Raw genomic sequence first — 20,171 nt, 5'->3', positions numbered from 1 at the left:
AAAAACCACATTAATGTTGATAATCCTTATATCTGTATTAAGTTTAACTGCAGCTCTATACATTCCCTTTCATCTGAAAACGCTAAAAGTGTTAAAAGCTTTTTCACAAAAAATAAACATCTTTATTGAGAAAACTTATATGTAAATCAACAATGGTGCAACTCATACAATACACTTATTTTTTAAATTTTTTATTTAGCCTTCGGCACTGCTGCACCCTACAGCCACACATTTACTGGCAACTGAAAACAGTTCCCTGTTTCAAATTTAACAATAAGAGTCACTCGTTTGATATGTCGAAAATTCGATATGGTATTTCAAGATATCGACATAGTACAACCGATCATCCAACTTTCTCTGTAACGCTATCAGGACGTCGCCTAACATTCATACGTAATTACGGGAACTTGCGAATTTAGTAAATTTTTTGGAATCCTAAAACAATATAAAAATGTATTCGCTTGTCTCACTGTCGCTAACACTTTTTCATCTAACAGGGTTTTAGCCTCTAAGTGTAGTTACTGAACAAGACGGAGCAGCAATTGAAACAGTGGACCGACAAAAAAAAGCAATGGACCGACATAGTATTGAAATCCCTGTCGGTCTTCCCAGATATACTTATTCCGTGGCTTTCCTGAGCTGAAAGCCCGAATGGTTGCTGTTAGAATAATGATTTAAAGACTCGGTTTAAGCTGTGATAATCTGCAGCACGGGTTATGCTATCCATTACGATAAAAACATATTTTGTAACCAAAACTTAAATTTGAAGGAAGACATCAAACGTATTGGGTTTAAATATAGCTTCAGATTATTTAGGTCGTAGAAAGAGACCTGCGGCAAAGACAGTCGTATGCCATTTGGGTCACTACAGTTGCAAACAGTGAATATTTTTGATTTTTATGATGTTCAAGGAAGCCAATATCATCAGCTACCAACGGCGGTCTTGCACCTTTACAAAAATAATATTCATTAGTACACAATCTTAAGCGAAGCAGATCAGAGGGGCTGGTAGAGGTAAATTCCCGCCACGTAATAAGAACACTTTAGTACAGTTTCTACAAAGTGGTTGACAATCGACTGAGCCACCTGTAATCTCTGAGTCATTCCGCGTTAATGTCGGTGGATTCTCCTTGCGTACAAATAGCTAAAATCCAAGAAATATTCTAGACGACATTTCGGCTGGGACGTCAAATGGCCACTTTGGGTAGATATTATCTCTAGCTGGCTCGATTATTCACGTCACACCTCAAGAAATGTTCCAAAATAGATGATAATATCAGGATTTTAGTGGTAAATCGTAGAAGCGTTTGAAAAAAAGTGTCAGATGTTGAAATAGTACTGAAAAGCTGTGGGGGCTACGTAATTATCGACAATGAGGCTTGGCTGAAACGTGAAACAGGAGGCAGCGAGGTCTTCTGGGGCAGACCTGTTTACAGAGAAGACGGGCTTCACATTATGAGCGGTGGTGTATTTGTAGCAGTAAATAAGAATGTAAAATCAACTGAAGCAGGAAATGAGTCTGTATTTGAAATGGTTTGCGCGCAAATAACAGTAACGAATGGGATAAAAGTTGTATTTTGATTCTTCTGTCTATCACGAAATTCAGCAGGAGAAGTAACTTTGGAGAAACCTCGTTTCCCTGTTCGTGCAACAATTTTCCCGGCGATATTTGACTGCACTTAGCAGGAACATTTTCTGGGATAAAAGAGCTACGACCGGTTCAAATTCAGTGACAAAGTGACTGCACTATCGCGCCATTCAGGCACTTATAGACAGATAAACCTTCTGTACAATAGCGAGAACACAATTAAGGTTAGACACTGATTTGAAGAATGCCCACGTGCTGTTGCAAAAATTAAAAAAATAGCCGACAGCAGCGGTATACATCCAAAGCATTGAGCAGCTCAAAGGCAAGAATTAGGTACGATTTCCGTTAAAATGGATTCACAAACAGTTCCCGTCACTTCACACGTGTTCTACAGGTACAAATAGAAAGTTTTTCACGGTCGACACCATCTCACCAATCCTTTCGACCTCATTAAAATGTTTCATCCCAGAGTCACCGCCATATCTGTGGCTAAAGGGAGCTAACAACAGTAGAATTATTACATTTGCTCGCATACACACGAAATTGGTCTCATTCACCCTCGCATTGCGTTTAGTAGCTCCTGCAATGAGTGAAACCTTGAAGTATGTGAAAAGAGTCAAAGTAAATATCACCACAAGGACGTAGTGATGAATGGAAATGAAATGAATATGTCAAAAATCCGCCTCAGTTGCGAAATGTTACTGGTCTTTACCCAGGTTTCAGCCAGAGTAATCTAGCCTTCTTCAGAAGCATAAAATAAACTAATACATGCCAAAATAAGGCATACCACGTCCATTCGGACCTTGCCTAGTAGTGCGGTGCAGGTCTCTAGCATCTTTCCCCTACGCTCTGTCAAGAAGCATGGGACTTCATTTCATTTCTAATAATTTTTAACATGATGCAGCCCTGAAGCAAATGTGATAAATTAATATGTCATGGTGAAACTCGAGCGTAGCGTCCGCGGCTAATTCCACATGATTTCTTCTCCCATTCCAGTAAGGAAAATTGTCACTCAACCAACAGCTGCAGCAAAGTGGGCAGGACCCCACCCTGCAGAAAGTACTCTTGAAGTCCCTCACCCAAATGCTCAGTGTGAGGCATCAATTTGTCTATCAGCGTGTACAGATAAGTCTCACCCGTTACAAGTGCATCAAAGAGGCAATGTCCTAGCACATGACCTTTCCGCAAACCGCACCACACTATCACCTTTTGGCAGTGCAGTTCTGCTGTTTGGATAGACTCATCCACTGTGGATTGCCTTGAGACCTGTATCGAAGATTTTGTCTTTTCACTTCACCATTGACATAAAACATGGCTTCATCACTGAACAAAACACAGTCTTTAGTAAAACTGATATTTTCATCCAGTTTATCTTCGAACCATTCACAAATCTGCAAGTGCCTGTCGCGGTCATCTTCATTTAAGTGATCCAATATCTATAACTTGTACAGATGAAACCTCTCCTCTGCCACGATTTTGTGGGCGATTGACCTGAGAACAAACACCCAACTCCTTGGATGTCCGACGAAGTGATTTCTTTGGGCTAGCATAAACTTTGACCAAGACAGCCTCTTTCATTCCGTCTGAAGTCTTTGGTCGTCCGGGACGGAGTTTGTCCAACATACTGTCCGTTTTTTTAAACTTGGTGGTTAATTTCTCGACGGCAGTAAAACAGATAGGGTGACGATGGGGGGTGGGGGGTGGGTGGGTAGGAGGGAGTCTAAGGTTAAATTCTTTCGCAGTTTTGCCACACGACCGCCCTTCTCGTCCACTTAAGAGTGCCAACTCCACTCGTTCTTCTTTAGATAGAACCATAATGCAATCTGGAAAAAACGAAATTTATTAGAATTTTTAGAATTTATTTTATTATTATTTGTTTATTAATAGTTATTGAATATAGAATATTTATTACAATTTATTAGAATTCCCTATGTACCCAGACTTCGTGGAGACCCTGTACAGCTTCGTAGACTATCTGGTCAAAAGCATCCGGGTGCTGCTTTGTAATCTAGAGCTGGCCGCTAAAGTGCACGAGAGGCAGACCCGCCTGTATACAAGGAGGTGCCTAGTGATGTCAGCAGAGATGCAGTAACACCACAATGGGTCAGTCGCAAGAACTTAGTGACTTCAAACGTGGACTTGTCATTGGATGTCAGCTTTCAACCCTTCTCAATCTGTCCCAGTCGACTGTTGGTGATGTGATTGTGAAGTGGAAACGCGGACGAACAACCTTAACTAAACCACGATCAGGCAAACCTTATGTACTGACGGATACAGATACGGCCGCTGTGGTCGAGCGGTTCTAGGCGCTTCAGTCCGGAACCACGCCGCTGCTACGGTCGCAGGTACGAATCCTGATTCGGGCATGGATGTGTTTGATGTCCTTAAGTTAGTTAGTCTAGTTAAGTCTAAGGGACTGATGACCTCAGATGTTAAGTCCCATAGTGCTTAGAGCCATTTGAACCATTTGAACGGTTGCGGACCGTCGAGTACTGCGGAAGCTGGTTGTAAGAAGTATGTGAAATTACCAGAAGGAATCACTCGCGAGTTCCAAAGTGCTATCAGCAGCCCAGGTGGCACAATCACGTATCGTAAGGAGTTAAAAAAGAATGGGGTACGGTGCGAGAGTATCTCGACACATGTCTGTAGTCAACGCTAAGCGATGCTGGAGGTGGAATAAAGAGCGACGCCACTGGACATTGGATGACTGGAAACGAGTGATTTGGAGTGATGAATCACGCTATGCCCTGTGGTGATCCGATGGAAGGGTTTGGGTCTGGAAAATGTCTGGAGAATGTTACTTGCCCTCATGTGTAGTGCCAGCAGTGGAGTACTGAGAACGTGATATTACGGGGAACAGCGGTGTTTTTCGTGGTTACGGTGTGCTCACCTTATTGCACTTAATGCGAGGGCCTGCTGAAAAGTAATGCATCCGAATTTTTGATTCAGTTCTCAATATCGGTTTAGGTACTGCATTTCATACTTATTACTCGGTCGTCTTTCCCGCTTCGCTGATCCAAGCTGCAGCTCTCTGTCATTAGAGGGCTCCGAATTGTAGCATGTAACACGGCGGTGAGTTGCATAATCGTGTCCGTACGTGAGAAACAGCGTGCTGTACACGAGTTTCTAGCTTGGTCCACACATGGAGGGCCTTCTCCTTCGGCATGAGAACGCTGCGACATCTCCAACAATCCGATATCTTGGGTTCCACACATGGAGGGCCTTCTCCTTCGGCATGAGAACGCTGCGACATCTCCAACAATCCGATATCTTGGGTTCACTGTCATCGATCATCCTGCATACCATCTCGACTTGGCTCCATCCGATTTTCATATGTTTCCAAAACTTAAAGAATACCTGCGAGGACTTCACTTTGATAGCGAAGTCAGCGAGGCTGTGATGAGAAACAGGTACGTAGATATGAAGAATAAAGAGCTGATTGTTAATAAAGTTTTTTAAGCAGCTTTAAGAGTTTTTACATAAAAAATTCGGAGATATTATTTTTCAACACGCCCTCGTAAAACGTTAAATGTGGAAGGATATGAACACATTTTACAGCGTTGTCTACTAAGTGCAGGAGAGGAACAATTGGGAGACGATGATCCTTTGCATCAGCACGATAATGGATCCAGTCATAGAGCAGCATCTGTGAGGCAGTGGTTTGTGACAGTAACATTCCTGAAATGGACTGGCTTGCCCCGAGTTCCGACCTGAACCAAACAGAACGCCTTTGGGATAAGTTAGAACGTCGACTTCGCTCCAGACCTCATTGTCCAACATCACTGCCTTCTCATGTTTCGGCTCCAGAGGAAGAATCATCTGACATACATTCAGACATCTCACTGAAAATGTCCGTAGCAGAGTTCAAGCGGTCATAAGGGCGAAGAGTGGACACATCGCAGACTTATGCCCACTAATAGGTGACCACACAGTGTATACTCCGCAGACCGCTGCACGGTGTTCCCCGGACGATACTTCGTACCAATATTGGCCTCTTCCTGTCCTATTTCATTCCCATGTTCCAAACGCGAGATATACGAACCAAACTGTAGAGATTTTGCAGGCTTCCCCGCTTACCGATACGGTCTAATGATCAAAGAATAAGAATAAGGAGGTTCACCTTCGCAGAATCGACGAGGAAAGGACTAAATGGAAAACGCCGACAAGAAGAAGGGGCAGGATGATAGGACATCTTTTAATGATATTAGGGAATGACTTCTATGGTACTAGAGGGAGCTGTAGAGGGTAAAAACTGTAGAGGAAGACAGAGATTGGAATATATCCAGTAAATGATAGAGGCCGTACGTTGCTATTGCTACTTTGACATGAAAAGTTTGTGGTGGAGAGGAATTCGTGGCGGGCCATATCAAACCAGTCAGAAGACTGATAGTGAGGTGCTCAACCAGAGTATCCCATTCTTCGTTAACTCGCTACGCTCAGTCAGTGTGATAGCACTTTGGAACTCTCGAACAATTCTTTCCGCTGATTACGTGTTATTTCTTACTGTCACCCTTCACAGTACTCGATGGTCCGTGTCCGTCAGTACATAAGGACCACCTGGTCTTGGTTTGGCCGTGGTTGTTCCTTCGCGTTTCCACTTCCAGTCTCGTCGCCAACAGCCGATTTGGGTAACTTGAGAAGTATTGAAATGTCCCTGATGGATTTGTTACTAAGGTGACAATCAATGAGTTTTCAACTTTCGAAGTCACTGAGCTCTCCCTAGCGACCATTTCTGCTGTTACTGCCTCTCTTCTGAACAACACAAGGCTCCCTGCCTCCTTTTATTCTGGCGTCTTGTAGTCAATTCCTGATCTGTGGCCACAAGATCCGTTATCTTTGTGATTCTGGCGATAAGTCAGTGCTAGGATATTGGAATTATCTCAACGAACGACACTGCGTCCTAACACGCAACCCACACTATCAACAATACTTCTCTAATTTCTTAGGGAGCACCTTTAATGATCCGCCTCGCAGCCGGAGTCAGACAGCTGGAGACGGCGTCTGCCGTAAAATATCTAGGCGTAACTATCCAGAGTGATCTTAAGTGGAATGACCACATAAAACAGATAGTGTGAAAAGGGGACACCAGACACAGAAAGAAGGATCCTTTGTTGTATGATTATATGATAGCAAAACAAACACTGGTAGCAGTTACTTCTGTAAAATATCTGGGAGTATGCGTGCGGAACGATTTGAAGTGGAATGATCATATAAAATTAATTGTTGGTAAGGCGGGTACCAGGTTGAGATTCATTGGGAGAGTCCTTAGAAAATGTAGTCCATCAACAAAGGAGGTGGCTTACAAAACACTCGTTCGAACTATACTTGAGTATTGCGCATCAGTGTGGGATCCGTACCAGATCGGGTTGACGGAGGAGATAGAGAAGATCCAAAGAAGAGCGGCGCGTTTCGTCACTGGGTCATTTGGTAACCGTGATAGCGTTACGGAGATGTTTAACAAACTCAAGTGGCAGACTCTGCAAGAGAGGCGCTCTGCATCGCGGTGTAGCTTGCTCGCCAGGTTTCGAGAGGGTGCGTTTCTGGATGAGGTATCGAATACATTGCTTCCCCCTACTTATACCTCCCGAGGAGATCACGAATGTAAAATTAGAGAGATTAGAGCGCGCACGGAGGCTTTCAGACAGTCGTTCTTCCCGCGAACCATACGCGACTGGAACAGGAAAGGGAGGTAAAGACAGTGGCACGTAATGTGCCCTCCGCCACACACCGTTGGGTGGCTTGCGGAGTATAAATGTAGATGTAAATGTAGATGTAGACTCAGTTTCGTTGGAAATGTAACTCATCCACGAAATAAGTGGCTCATAAGGCGCTTGTTCATCCGATTCTTGAGTATTGTTCATCTATCTGGGATCCATATTAGGTAAGATCCAACGAAAAGTGGCGCATTTCGTCACCGGATAGTTTAGTTGGCGAGAGAGCATTGCGGAGATGCTAAACAAACTCCACTGGCAGACGTTACAAGAGACGCGTTGTTCATCACGGAGGGATTTACTACTGAAATTTCAAGACTACTTTTCAGGAGGAGTCGGACAACATATTGCTTCCCCTACGTACATCTCGCGTATTGACTACGAGGAGAAAGTTAGAGAAATTAGGGCCAATACGGAGGCTTACCGAGAATCATTCTTCCCATGCACTATTCGCGAGTGGAACAGGGTAGCTTGCGGAGTATGATATCGGCGTAGATGAAACGTCCAAGCAATAAGTTGAAAACTGATCTGAAGCTACCCGAACCGAACAGAACCGATAGCGGAATCTACTTCCACTGAACGAGAAGACACGTTTGGACATGCTCGCCGACGCAGGATCCGCTACTCAACGCGCTCATATATATATATATAACAAAAAACTAATTATGTTAAATTTTCGTGGCTCCCCTTTGGTTTCCTTTCCTTCATCCTTTGTCGCCCCCTCATAGCTCTAGGTTAGTCGTCCTGGGAGTAGGATTAGATAGTGGCCAACGCCTGAAGTGGTGTTTTTTTTATTTATGGCCAAAGTGGGGGTGGCAAAATTCCTTCCTTATTTTTGGATCCCTTTTATATTCCGCAGGGGAAAAAGTAAAAATGTTCCGCATTACGTAAGTGTCTTCGAGTACATTTGATCAGACTGTGTATGTCCCCAAGCAATCTGTCTCTTCGTTTTAATATGTTGTTTAAGAGAAAGTTTTTTTATCATTGCGTCTTCTTCCCGTACTCGATCAATCCATGTGGTCTTCAATACACTTTTGTAACACCACATTTCGAAAGATTTCATTTCTGACTTACCTATTTTCCATATTTCATAACGATACAGAGCTGTGTGCCAATCATAACTTTTCATGATTTTTTTCTTGTTTTGAGGTTTGTATTTTTTGTTTGTTATAAGTTGCTTTTTGTAGTAAGTTTACTGTCTAATAATTATGACATTATACTGATTAATGTTGATGAATAACAATTGTATGTTGTATGGCAGGTGCTTAATTGCAACAGACATTTTTTCCTTGAGTTTCCAGAGAAATTAGCAAAACAAAACTCAAATGTTCAAATTCTGGAACAGTATTTAATTTTGTGTACATTTCAGTGTTCCTGCCACACGTCAGTGACGTAATTTTTAAGTCTTGTAGTACTAGAAAAGATTCCATTTTCTACTACAGATAGCGAAGCGGGATCTTTATGGAAATTTTCTGTATATTTTGCCCTTTTTATTAAATTTGAAAGGGACATGAAAGGGAAGCAGTGGTTAAGAACGGAGTAAGACAGGGTTGTAGCCTCTCCCCGATGTTATTCAATCTGTATATTGAGCAAGCAGTAAAGGAAACAAAAGAAAAATTCGGAGTAGGTATTAAAATCCATGAAGAAGAAATAAAAACGTTGAGGTTCGCCGATGACGTCGTAATTCTGTCAGAGACAGCAAAGGACTTGGAAGAGCAGTTGAACGGAATGGATGGTGTCTTGAAGGGAGGATATAAGATAAACATCAACAAAAACAAAACGAGGATAATGGAATGTAGTCGAATTAACTCGGGTGATGTTGAGGGTATTAGATTAGGAAATGAGACACTTAAAGTAGTAAAGGAGTTTTGCTATTTGGGGAGCAAAATAACTGATGATGGTCGAAGTAGAGAGGATATAAAATGTAGACTGGCAATGGCAAGGAAAGCGTTTCTGAAGAAGAGAAATTTGTTAACATCGAGTATAGATTTAAGTGTCAGGAAGTCATTTCTGAAAGTATTTGTATGGAGTGTAGCCATGTATGGAAGTGAAACATGGACGGTAAATAGTTTGGATAAGAAGAGAATAGAAGCTTTCGAAATGTGGTGCTACAGAAGAATGCTGAAGATTAGATGGGTAGATCACATAACTAATGAGGATGTATTGAATAGGATTGGGGAGAAGAGAAGTTTGTGGCACAACTTGACCAGAAGAAGGGATCGGTTGGTAGGACATGTTCTGAGGCATCAAGGGATCACCAATTTAGTATTGGAGGGCAGCGTGGAGGGTAAAAATCGTAGGGGGAGACCAAGAGATGAATACACTAAGCAGATTCACCGATCGAGATGGCGCAGTGGTTAGCACACTGGACTCGCATTCGGGAGGACGACGGTTCAATCCCGTCTCCGGCCATCCTGATTTAGGTTTTCCGTGATTTCCCTAAATCGTTTCAGGCAAATGCCGGGATGGATCCTTTGAAAGGGCACGGCCGATTTCCTTCCCAATCCTTCCCTAACCCGTGCTTGCGCTCCGTCTCTAATGACCTCGTTGTCGACGGGACGTTAAACACTAACCACCACCACACTAAGCAGATTCAGAAGGATGTAGGTTGCAGTAGGTACTGGGAGATGAAGAAGCTTGCACAAGATAGAGTAGCATGGAGAGCTGCATCAAACCAGTCTCAGGACTGAAGACCATAACAACAACAACAACAACATTAAATTTTATTGAAAACTTCCTTTTATTGTTTACTTGCTTGGCGCCCGCTGCTTAGCTCACGTAGACTGGATGGCCTGCAGACTTTTTTTTGTTTTTATTTAATCGAATTTTTATTTTGTTCACAAATTGCAATACCTTTTAAGCTTCTGATGCTAGTTAAGGCCGCATAAGCTTGGTCTTTTCCGCATGTACTTCTCACCACAAAGAGATTATGATAGCTGGAGTCCAAATTTTTTGGTAATATTGCCTTTTGCGTTCCTGCGGACAAGTTTCTATAACAACTTTCTTACCCTAACAAATATTTCTTTATATCTAAGCGAGAAGTGAAATACCAGTTTTCATAAATTAAGCTTTAAACTTTTTTAATGTAATGAAATATTTTCTTAAAAATTTTCGTTCTCTATTGCACTCGCTTACGGGTTCTATTTCCAGAAACACTGAAACACGTATTTTTTTGTTTGTAACCGAGAAATCAAATATCAGTTGTCACAGATGTAGCCTTAAAATCCTTTAGTTGTTCTTTAGTAATTATTTATTTTAAATAAAACTCTCACCCATTATTTTATCCTCTTAATGGTTGAATTTCTCGAAATTCTGAGTCACTTACGTTTTATTTTTCTGACTGAGAAACCAAATACCAGTTTCCGTAGTTCTAGTTTCAAAATTCACCTAATAGCGACGTACTTTCAAAAAGCTTTTCATCCCCTATTTCCCCTCAGGAATGTAATTTCGAAAAATCCCCCCTTAAACGATGCCTATAGTATAAGAAAGACCATCACAGAAGTTGGGAAGGAAAACATAGGTACAAAGAAGGTAATTGCGAAGAAACCATGGGTAACAGAAGAAATACTTCAATTGATCGATGAAAGGAGGAAGTACAAAAATGTTCCGGTAAACTCAAGAATACATAAATACAAGTCGCTCAGGAATGAAATAAATAGGAAGTGCCGGGAAGCTAAGACGAAATGGATGCAGGAATAATGTGAAGACATCGAAAAAGAAATGATTGTCGGGAGGATAGACTCAGCAGAGTCAAAACAACCTTCGGTGACATTAAAGACAAGAGTGATAACATTAAGAATGCAACGGGAATTCCACTGTTAAATACAAAGGAGAGAGCGGGTAGGTGGAAAGAATACATTGAAAGCCTCTACGAGGGGAAGGTTTGACGGATGTGATAGAAAAAGAAACGGGAGTCGGTTTGGAAGAGATAGGGGATTCAGTATTAGAATCAGAATTTAAAAGAGGTTTGGAGGACTTCAGATCAATTAAGGCAGAAGGGGTTGATAACATTCCATCAGAATTTCTGAAATCATTGGGGGAAGCGGCAACAGAACAACTATTCACGTTGGTGTGCAGAATGTATGAACCTGGCGACATATCATCTCACTTTCGGAAAAGCATCATCCACACAATTCCAAAGACAGCAAGAGCTGACAAGTGCGAGATTTATCGCACAATCACCTAAACAGCTCATGCATTTAAGTTGCTTACAAGAATAATATACAGAAGAATGGAAAAGAAAACTGAGGGTGCGCTAGGTGACCATCAGTATGGCTATAGGAAAGATAAAGGCACGAGAGAGGCAATTCTGACATTGCGGTTAATAATGGAAGCAAGACCAAAGAAAAAACAAGACACGTTCATAGGATTTGTCGACCTGGAAAAAGCGTTCGATAATGTAAAATGGTGCAAGATGTTCGAAATTCCGAAAAAAGTAGGGTTAAGATATAGAGAGAGACGGGTCATATACAATATGTACAACGGCCAAGAGGGAATAATAAGAGTGGACGACCAAGAACGAAGTGCTCGTATTAAAAAGGGTGTGAGACAAGGATGTAGCCTTTCGCCTCTACTGTTCAATCTGTACATCGAGGAAGCAATAATGGAAATAAAAGAAAGGTTCAGGAGTGGAATTAAAATTGAAGGTGAAAGGATATCAATGATACGATTCGCTGATGACATTGCGATCCTGAGTGAAAGTGAAGAAGAATTACATGCTCTGCTGAACGGAATGAACAGTCTAGTGAGTACAGAGTATGTACTGAGAGTAAATCGAATAAAGACGAAGGTAATGAGAAGTAGTAGAAATGAGAATAGCGAGGAACTTAACATCAGGATTGATGGTCACGAAGTAGATAAAGTTAAGGAATTCTGCTATCTAGGCAGTAAAATAACCAATGACAGACGGAGCAAGGGGGACATCAAAAGCAAACTAACAATGACAAAAAGGGCATTCCTGGCCAAGAGAAGCCTACTAGTATCAAACATAGGCCTTAATTTGAGGAAGAACTTTCTGAGAATGTACGTCTGGAGTACAGCATTGTATGGTACGGAAACATAGACTGTGGGAAAACCCCGAACAGAAGAGAATCGAAGCATCTGAGATGTGGTGCTACAGACGAATGCTGAATATTAGGTGGGCTGATAAGGTAAGGAATGAGGAGGATCTGTACAGAATCGGAGAGGATAGGAATATGTGGAAAACACTGATAAGGAGAAGGTTCAGGATGATGGGACATCTGTTAAGACACGAGGGAATGGCTTCCATGGTATTAGAGAGAGCTGTGGAGGGCAAAAACTGTAGAGGAAGACAGAGATTGGAATACATCCAGCAAATAATTGAGGACGTAGGTTGCAAGTGCTACTCTGAGACGAAGAGGAGAGGAATTCGTGGCCGACCGCCTCAAACTAGTCAGATGAAAAAAAAAAGCAGTATAAGATCCACACCTTTTCCATATTCCATGTTTCTATCCTTAGCGATTTGGGCTGGGCGATGTTGAGTCAGTTAGTCAGTCAGGACATTGCTTTTATATACAGAGATATGAATAACAATGTAGAGTACACAATCAATCCATCTGCTCTTCCCCAGTTTACTGCAACACCATAAGGAGCAGAACTACAAACGTTTCGAGAGGCAGCCCGTCAAACATTATGTTGTTATTATTCAGTAATACCCAATAAATAAATTACTGACTGCAGCTGAATTAACGCTAGCATTCATCTAGATAGGTACCTGGGAGTGAAAGAGCAGAAAATATTCTAGCCGAGCTGAAGATAAAAAAAAGACTATTTACGGGAAGGAATGTGCTCAGGAAACTCAGAATTAAACGTACTATCGACACAAAAATTATTGGAGACGGATTTGCGGCTTGGACAACAATCGCCTTGGTCCTGCCGAGGGAGTCTTAAAATGATTAAGGGAAACCACGATAAATCTAAATCAGAGTGGCCAAACAGGAATTTGAGGCCAGCTCATACCAAATACACGTTCAGTGTTTAACCACCTAACCGTTTCCCTCGACGAACATTAGATTCAAATCCTTCATATTACTATAGAATTTCAAGAGGGATAATGCAAGAGATATAACTTACTGATATAAAGATAGTTGGTCTTTTTTCTGTTAGAAATTACATTATGAAATTTACACGTCTGTCAAGAGCTTTACGCAATAAGAGTTCCTTGCAACTATCTCTCATGTCGCAACACAATTTAAAATTCAGATATGGCGCATATTATTCTGAGACATCCTGTTTTACGTCTGCCCCTGCGTTCCTGTGACATGTGGGTGAGGATGCCTTCAGGCCACTTCTAGGAGCTATTAAGACGTGGAGCAGCATTTTTCAAACCGTGTAACTGCTTTCGATTCGTAACGTCTCCTATGTCACGCTAAGGATGTGCTCTTGAATTTTGGCACCCATTGTGACGTTCAAGGTACCAGGCTTGTTAAATTACTCTGTAGAGTGGTTAATTGCAGGTTCCCTTTAATAAGTGACGTACGTGGAACACACACCACACGCTGTTGTTGGCGAAGCGCGTGTTGAGCTCAGGTAGCGCTCCATTAGATAAAGTGGCTTACGACATACACAGCTGAAGACTCATATTGTGATGTAGACTACCCTAAAATATTCTTACTACACCAGTTCACAGCTTAAGTTTTGAATCTAGATATTACGCGCTTCATATGAGTTATGAACGTATCCATAATTTGGTAACAAAACATAAATCGTTATTACAACAATGACACTTATTTGCTGACCTATTTGATTTGATTTATAATTTCACTCTTTGCTCTCAATGGTCCTCCGCTTTATATATAAACTCTTATACATTTACCGATGTACAATATTTATTTATATTTAACTAGTTGTACCTGTTCACGCGTTGCTGTGGCTCATTTTGGTTGAATGGAAAAGAAAGAAAAGAGAAAACGCACGTCTCTAACACGTTTAATTTCACAATGCTTGTGAGAATACAAATTTTTTGTTGTTGTTCCATTGTCTGTGCAGATAGCGAGGTTTCCCGGTTTACGTCTCTAGATCTAAACCGAGTTCTAAAGACTGGCTTTGAGCTTTGCTGGTGGCGACTGGAAACGCCATTCTGACTGGGAACTGCAGTTTCTTGAATTGAAATGGTATAGCCGTTGGGGTCGTAGGAATACAAGGAACGAGAACATCTTCACCTTTGAATGGTCCTGTCAAGATTGGAGACCGTTGCCTCTGCGACGTTGCTCATTACTTTTCTTTTTTACTGCTAGCCGCGTGTCACTACAAAGCTTTGGCTGGTTGTTATTTTGCAACGCGATACTTGGCACGCCGATTTTCAGTTGTTAGCACGTGCGGTGGCATCCCTAGAAAATCGAGTGAATTAAAAAAAATGCTGTTGAATAATTAACTGCTTCCTCTGCTTCCCAAACAGTGTCGACGGACTTGTATGTAAAAATCTCGCTTTGAATGTTAGAAAAATGTTGGTAAGTCCGTAGATGTCTTTGTTCTTGGCAACAAGAACACCTAGTTCTCTCAACCAGCCTAAATTTTATAACAGGTTTGAATATTGGGAAATACTTTCTCAATTAATTCTTCTTTTAACGTCTCTAAGCTGCGGAAGTAATGGTACAATGATATTCGTGCTGAGGTCAGAGCAACCTGCATCTTTCCATTCCCAATTTCTAACAATTGATGTGAGAATATCTCAGCTTGTCCATAGTTATGCAGCTGGACATACAAATTTCGTTAATTTCAACGACTTTACGTGTCGCCACAAAATGATGTATTTCAGGCATTGATTTTGTCCGTTAGTGTCGCCTAAGGAATTACGCGTAACGTTTGCCTGAAGTCTGCAAGCAATATTAATGCGTTCCCAAATGGCGTGTTGCTATCACGTTCAACAGAAGGCGCCGCCGTAGGTATATGCTAACACGCGCATATTCGAATGCGACGTTGTGTCAAAATTTCAAAGAAATGGAGGAAGTGCTTTCGGTGATTTAATATTTTCAAGAAACGAATACTTACATTTTTATTTATATAGATGTTTTAGAGTTTCTAGAGTTTAGATTTGCCACTAATCTGAAATATTCCTGGAATTAGCACTGTGACAGTTACGAGCATACTTAAAGCACACTAGTTTTCCTGTCGTATAGTAATATCGGCAAAACTGATTTCCGCCTGATTATCAAAAACGTTTCCTCTTGATAATATTTTGAGGTCTGGCCTGCTCACTGACGAAATTTTTAAATTTATTTGCATGAATATAGACTTAAGGCATTCAAGAGCTTTACTCTTTCTAGACTGATTTTTCAGGATGATAGTAGTTATCGTCTGTGTCATAAATGCTATCACATACCTGCGATGCGAATTCCCTCTTGAAATTACGACTTGCTATGTCACTAAACCGTTCTGCATTACAAATGTCAGCCAATATTCAGACTGCAGACTACAATTCATCACGTCTGTGACGTAATTAATTACTTCGTTTGATGTGGAAAATGCCATATTTCAACAGACTACTCGCTATTTGCCTGCAAAATGAACGATTTTGTCAGATCAACTGTCGTCGCATGTAATGAATACCGATTAATAAATTTCTGAGTCATTTCTGGTTGGCAGTTCGCTTTCTGTGTGCGCATTTGTTTGACAGCTAACAACTTCGCAACTGCGAAATGGACGTGGACGTGAAGTTAACATCGCAGTAATTACCAGTTATCACCCTTCGCGCTTAAGAACTTTCTTAGCTGCTAGAGAAAGACGGTAGAGCATCAATCAGGGCATGATGTCTCATAAACCACAGTGATACGTGCAAACAGAACTCGTGGAGTGGCAGTGCGCTAAAACTCCACATAACAGAAACATGTCTTCATACTAGAGTAAATGTCAGAGAAGATGAGTATAAAATGGAATGCCGCGAAGAAATTAGAGTTGTCGTAGCTGTGTTAGATACACGATTTAGTAATACGTCTGTTCTGTCTTTATTATATATACATCGCTTCCTTCGTCGATCGGTGAATTCTTTCCTTTCTGGTTTCTCATTCTATTCACATTTTGTTTCCATCTAGTTCTGTGTTCCGCTATTTCCTCATAGCATGTAAACACAACTCAGTAGAAACTTTTTAATTTTTAATTAAATTTATTATTGTGCAGCCCTCAACGGGTCCTCAATAATATCTCTATTGCTTGCATTTTGTTGTCGTATATCTGTTTATCCTACGATAGGTCTAAATTGGATTTTTGTATCTTTTTGGGTTTTTTAGAAAAGTTTTCTGTTTATTGGTTAAATATTTTGCTTGAAAGTTGTGCAACTTTTCATCTAGATCGTTATAATAATCAGCAGTTGTGTCACACCTCAATTATTTAAAATTTGAGACCTGTTCAATTATTTTGTTGTTAATTGCTGTCTTCGACCGTATCGGATAGTTACCTTGGAAAACGAAAACCTTATTTTTTTGAAGTGAGACTGTAAGACCGAATTTGTGTATTTGTGATTTAAAACGTCTTGTTTGTTTACTTCATCACCTGAAAAATTACACGTTTAGTTTAGTGTGTTTATCTAATTTATTTCTTGTATAATTCTCTAATTTGCAATTTTCAAGAATATTATTACCACAAAATAAATGATGAAAGAGAACACTCTTATCTCACACATTGATTTTTATCTATGGGTTATATTAGGTGCAAGGGCAGATATTTTTTATGAGTGGCGATAGAGTATTGAACAACAAACATTACATTAGTATTTACTTAATTTGCGGAGTAATTACTGTAGATATTACGAGTATTATGCTGCTAGAGTGGTTTGTACTTCCAAGTAAGCATGGTACAAGGAAGCCATTAGTGTTTATTTTCCCCTGGGCAGCAAGTCAGGTATTGAAGTGTGGACTCTTGGACGCAAAATGGATAATCTACACTGACAGGCGTAGTTCACTGCGGGGTACAGTTACAACCTTACAGAAGACATCAGGTAGTAAATTATGTGACGTGTTTCTGGGAAGACTGCTAGATGCAGAGGAAAGAAACAATTAACACACTGAAGTGAGTGCATAATATGGTGCCAATGATCACAATACCTGTACTTATACCCCTAAAACCTTTCATAAGTTTTGTGTCGCTTAGCAACTGATTCATTAATGTTCTAGCTAAGTCTTAATTAAATGTGAAATTAGCCCAGCAAGCTAACTACTTTAAGTATAAAGTGCTATTTCATACCTGAGAGAACCCTTTTACATGCAAATATCGAGTGGATCTACAAGAAGACAAAGGCGTTGCTACACTCCTGGAAATGGAAAAAAGAACACATTGACACCGGTGTGTCAGACCCACCATACTTGCTCCGGACACTGCGAGAGGGCTGTACAAGCAATAATCACACGCACGGCACAGCGGACACACCAGGAACCGCGGTGTTGGCCGTCGAATGGCGCTAGCTGCGCAGCATTTGTGCACCGCCGCCGTCAGTGTCAGCCAGTTTGCCGTGGCATACGGAGCTCCAACGCAGTCTTTAACACTGGTAGCATGCCGCGACAGCGTGGACGTGAACCGGATGTGCAGTTGACGGACTTTGAGCGAGGGCGTATAGTGGGCATATGGGAGGCCGGGTGGACGTACCGCCGAATTGCTCAACACGTGGGGCGTGAGGTCTCCACAGTACATCGATGTTGTCGCCAGTGGTCGGCGGAAGGTGCACGTGCCCGTCGACCTGGGACCGGACCGCAGCGACGCACGGATGCACGCCAAGACCGTAGGATCTTACGCAGTGCCGTAGGGGACCGCACCGCCACTTCCCAGCAAATTAGGGACACTGTTGCTCCTGGGGTATCGGCGAGGACCATTCGCAACCGTCTCCATGAAGCTGGGCTACGGTCCCGCACACCGTTAGGCCGTCTTCCGCTCACGCCCCAACATCGTGCAGCCCGCCTCCAGTGGTGTCGCGACAAGCGTGAATGGAGGGACGAATGGAGACGTGTCGTCTTCAGCGATGAGAGTCGCTTCTGCCTTGGTGCCAATGATGGTCGTATGCGTGTTTGGCGCCGTGCAGGTGAGCGCCACAATCAGGACTGCATACGACCGAGGCACACAGGACCAACACCCGGCATCATGGTATGGGGAGCGATCTCCTACACTGGCCGTACACCACTGGTGATCGTCGAGGGGACACTGAATAGTGCACGGTACATCCAAACCGTCATCGAACCCATCGTTCTACCATTCCTAGACCGGCAAGGGAACTTGCTGTTCCAACAGGACAATGCACGTCCGCATGTATCCCGTGCCACCCAACGTGCTCTAGAAGGTGTAAGTCAACTACCCTGGCCAGCAAGATCTCCGGATCTGTCCCCCATTGAGCATGTTTGGGACTGGATGAAGCGTCGTCTCACGCGGTCTGCACGTCCAGCACGAACGCTGGTCCAACTGAGGCGCCAGGTGGAAATGGCATGGCAAGCCGTTCCACAGGACTACATCCAGCATCTCTACGATCGTCTCCGTGGGAAAATAGCAGCCTGGATTGCTGCGAAAGGTGGATATACACTGTACTAGTGCCGACATTGTGCATGCTCTGTAGCCTGTGTCTATGTGCCTGTGGTTCTGTCAGTGTGATCATGTGATGTATCTGACCCCAGGAATGTGTCAATAAAGTTTCCCCTTCCTGGGACAATGAATTCACGGTGTTCTTATTTCAATTTCCAGGAGTGTATATGGCTTGGAGATTGTGTTGTTCGAAGTTACTGAAGCAAGCGATCTGACACCGAAATACAGTTTGCACGGGGGATTTCGTGACATGTAATTTCAATCTCACGTATGGTAAAATGCTGTCAATGAAAAAATGAATAAATTAATTCCAGATTTTCCCTCTGCAGCGGAGTGTGCGCTGATTCGAAACATTGTGGCAGATTGAAACTGTGTGTCAGACAGAGACTCGAAGTCGGGACGTATGCTTTTCGCGGGCAAGTGCTCTACTGACTGAGCTACCCAAGCTCAGGTCACCACCCGGCCTCATACCTTCAGTTCTGCCGGTACCTCGTCTCCTACCTTCCAAACTTCACAGAAGCCCATCTGCGAACCTTGCAGAACTAGCACTCCTGGAAGAAAGGATATTGCAGACACACGGCTTGGCCACGACCTGGGGGATTTTTCTCAGAATGAGATTTTTGCTCTGCAGCGGAGTTCGCGCTGATATGAAACTTCCTGGCAGATGAAAACTGTGTGCCGTACCGAGACTCGAACTTGGGACCTTTGCCTTTGAGTCTCGGTCCGGCGCATAGTTTTAATCTGCCAGGAAGTTTTAATAAATTAATTAATTAATCTAGATCGTACCATTGCTCTGATTCCATGTTCTCCTATCACTGGCTGGGTGGTGAGTTCCTCGGGACGGAAGGATGCAGTTGCAAGCCATATGCAACACATCCTGCTAAAAACAGTGACACCAAAGCTAATTTCGGACAGGTCACTGATTACAACAGCGGTTAATGTTGGAGCGGTAAGATATCTGGTATTTGTCAAAGACCTTTTAAATAGCTGCGGTCAGTCGATGTAGTCTCTGTCGCTGTCGAACACACATCTGCGGTATACATAGTCTGTCACATGACGCATGGCTCCTGGCGTTCTCACGGCCAACAGTACGTAGCAATTTTCGTGATTCCAGGAGACACGGTCTCCTGCGCCTAAACTGCAGGTATCATGCTCAGCAGGTAGCATTTACTATTGTTACCTCTGGGACACGGTTGACCCACTGCAGGGCGAAACTGCCCTTAGCACCTGTTTGGAGGACGCCTTAAATGCTCTTATCATTCTTGCAACCGGCAGTTGAGATGGCGTAGTCACCGAAAGCCTAGTGCATACGAAGTGTGTATTTATCTGTTTGTCACATGAAAAAATGAAATGTC

General features: G+C 42.4%; 1 protein-coding gene across 1 annotated transcript in view; it reads right to left on the bottom strand.

Annotated features, from left to right (window-relative positions):
* Window positions 1-19,780, bottom strand: part of LOC126188016 (transmembrane protein 229B-like) — a 73,083-nt gene extending 53,303 nt beyond the window's left edge. Inside the window, exon 1 of the mRNA XM_049929433.1 lies at window positions 19,603-19,780. Within this exon, the coding sequence (XP_049785390.1) occupies window positions 19,603-19,681 (79 nt within the window). The 5' untranslated portion in view covers window positions 19,682-19,780. The remainder of the gene's footprint in view (window positions 1-19,602) is intronic.
* Between the last annotated feature and the right edge of the window lie 391 nt (window positions 19,781-20,171).

Source organism: Schistocerca cancellata, chromosome 5, assembly GCF_023864275.1.
Source record: "Schistocerca cancellata isolate TAMUIC-IGC-003103 chromosome 5, iqSchCanc2.1, whole genome shotgun sequence".
NCBI lineage: Eukaryota > Metazoa > Arthropoda > Insecta > Orthoptera > Acrididae > Schistocerca > Schistocerca cancellata.
The sequence above is the reverse complement of the archived record's forward strand: the minus strand, read 5'-3'. Positions and strand labels throughout refer to the sequence as shown.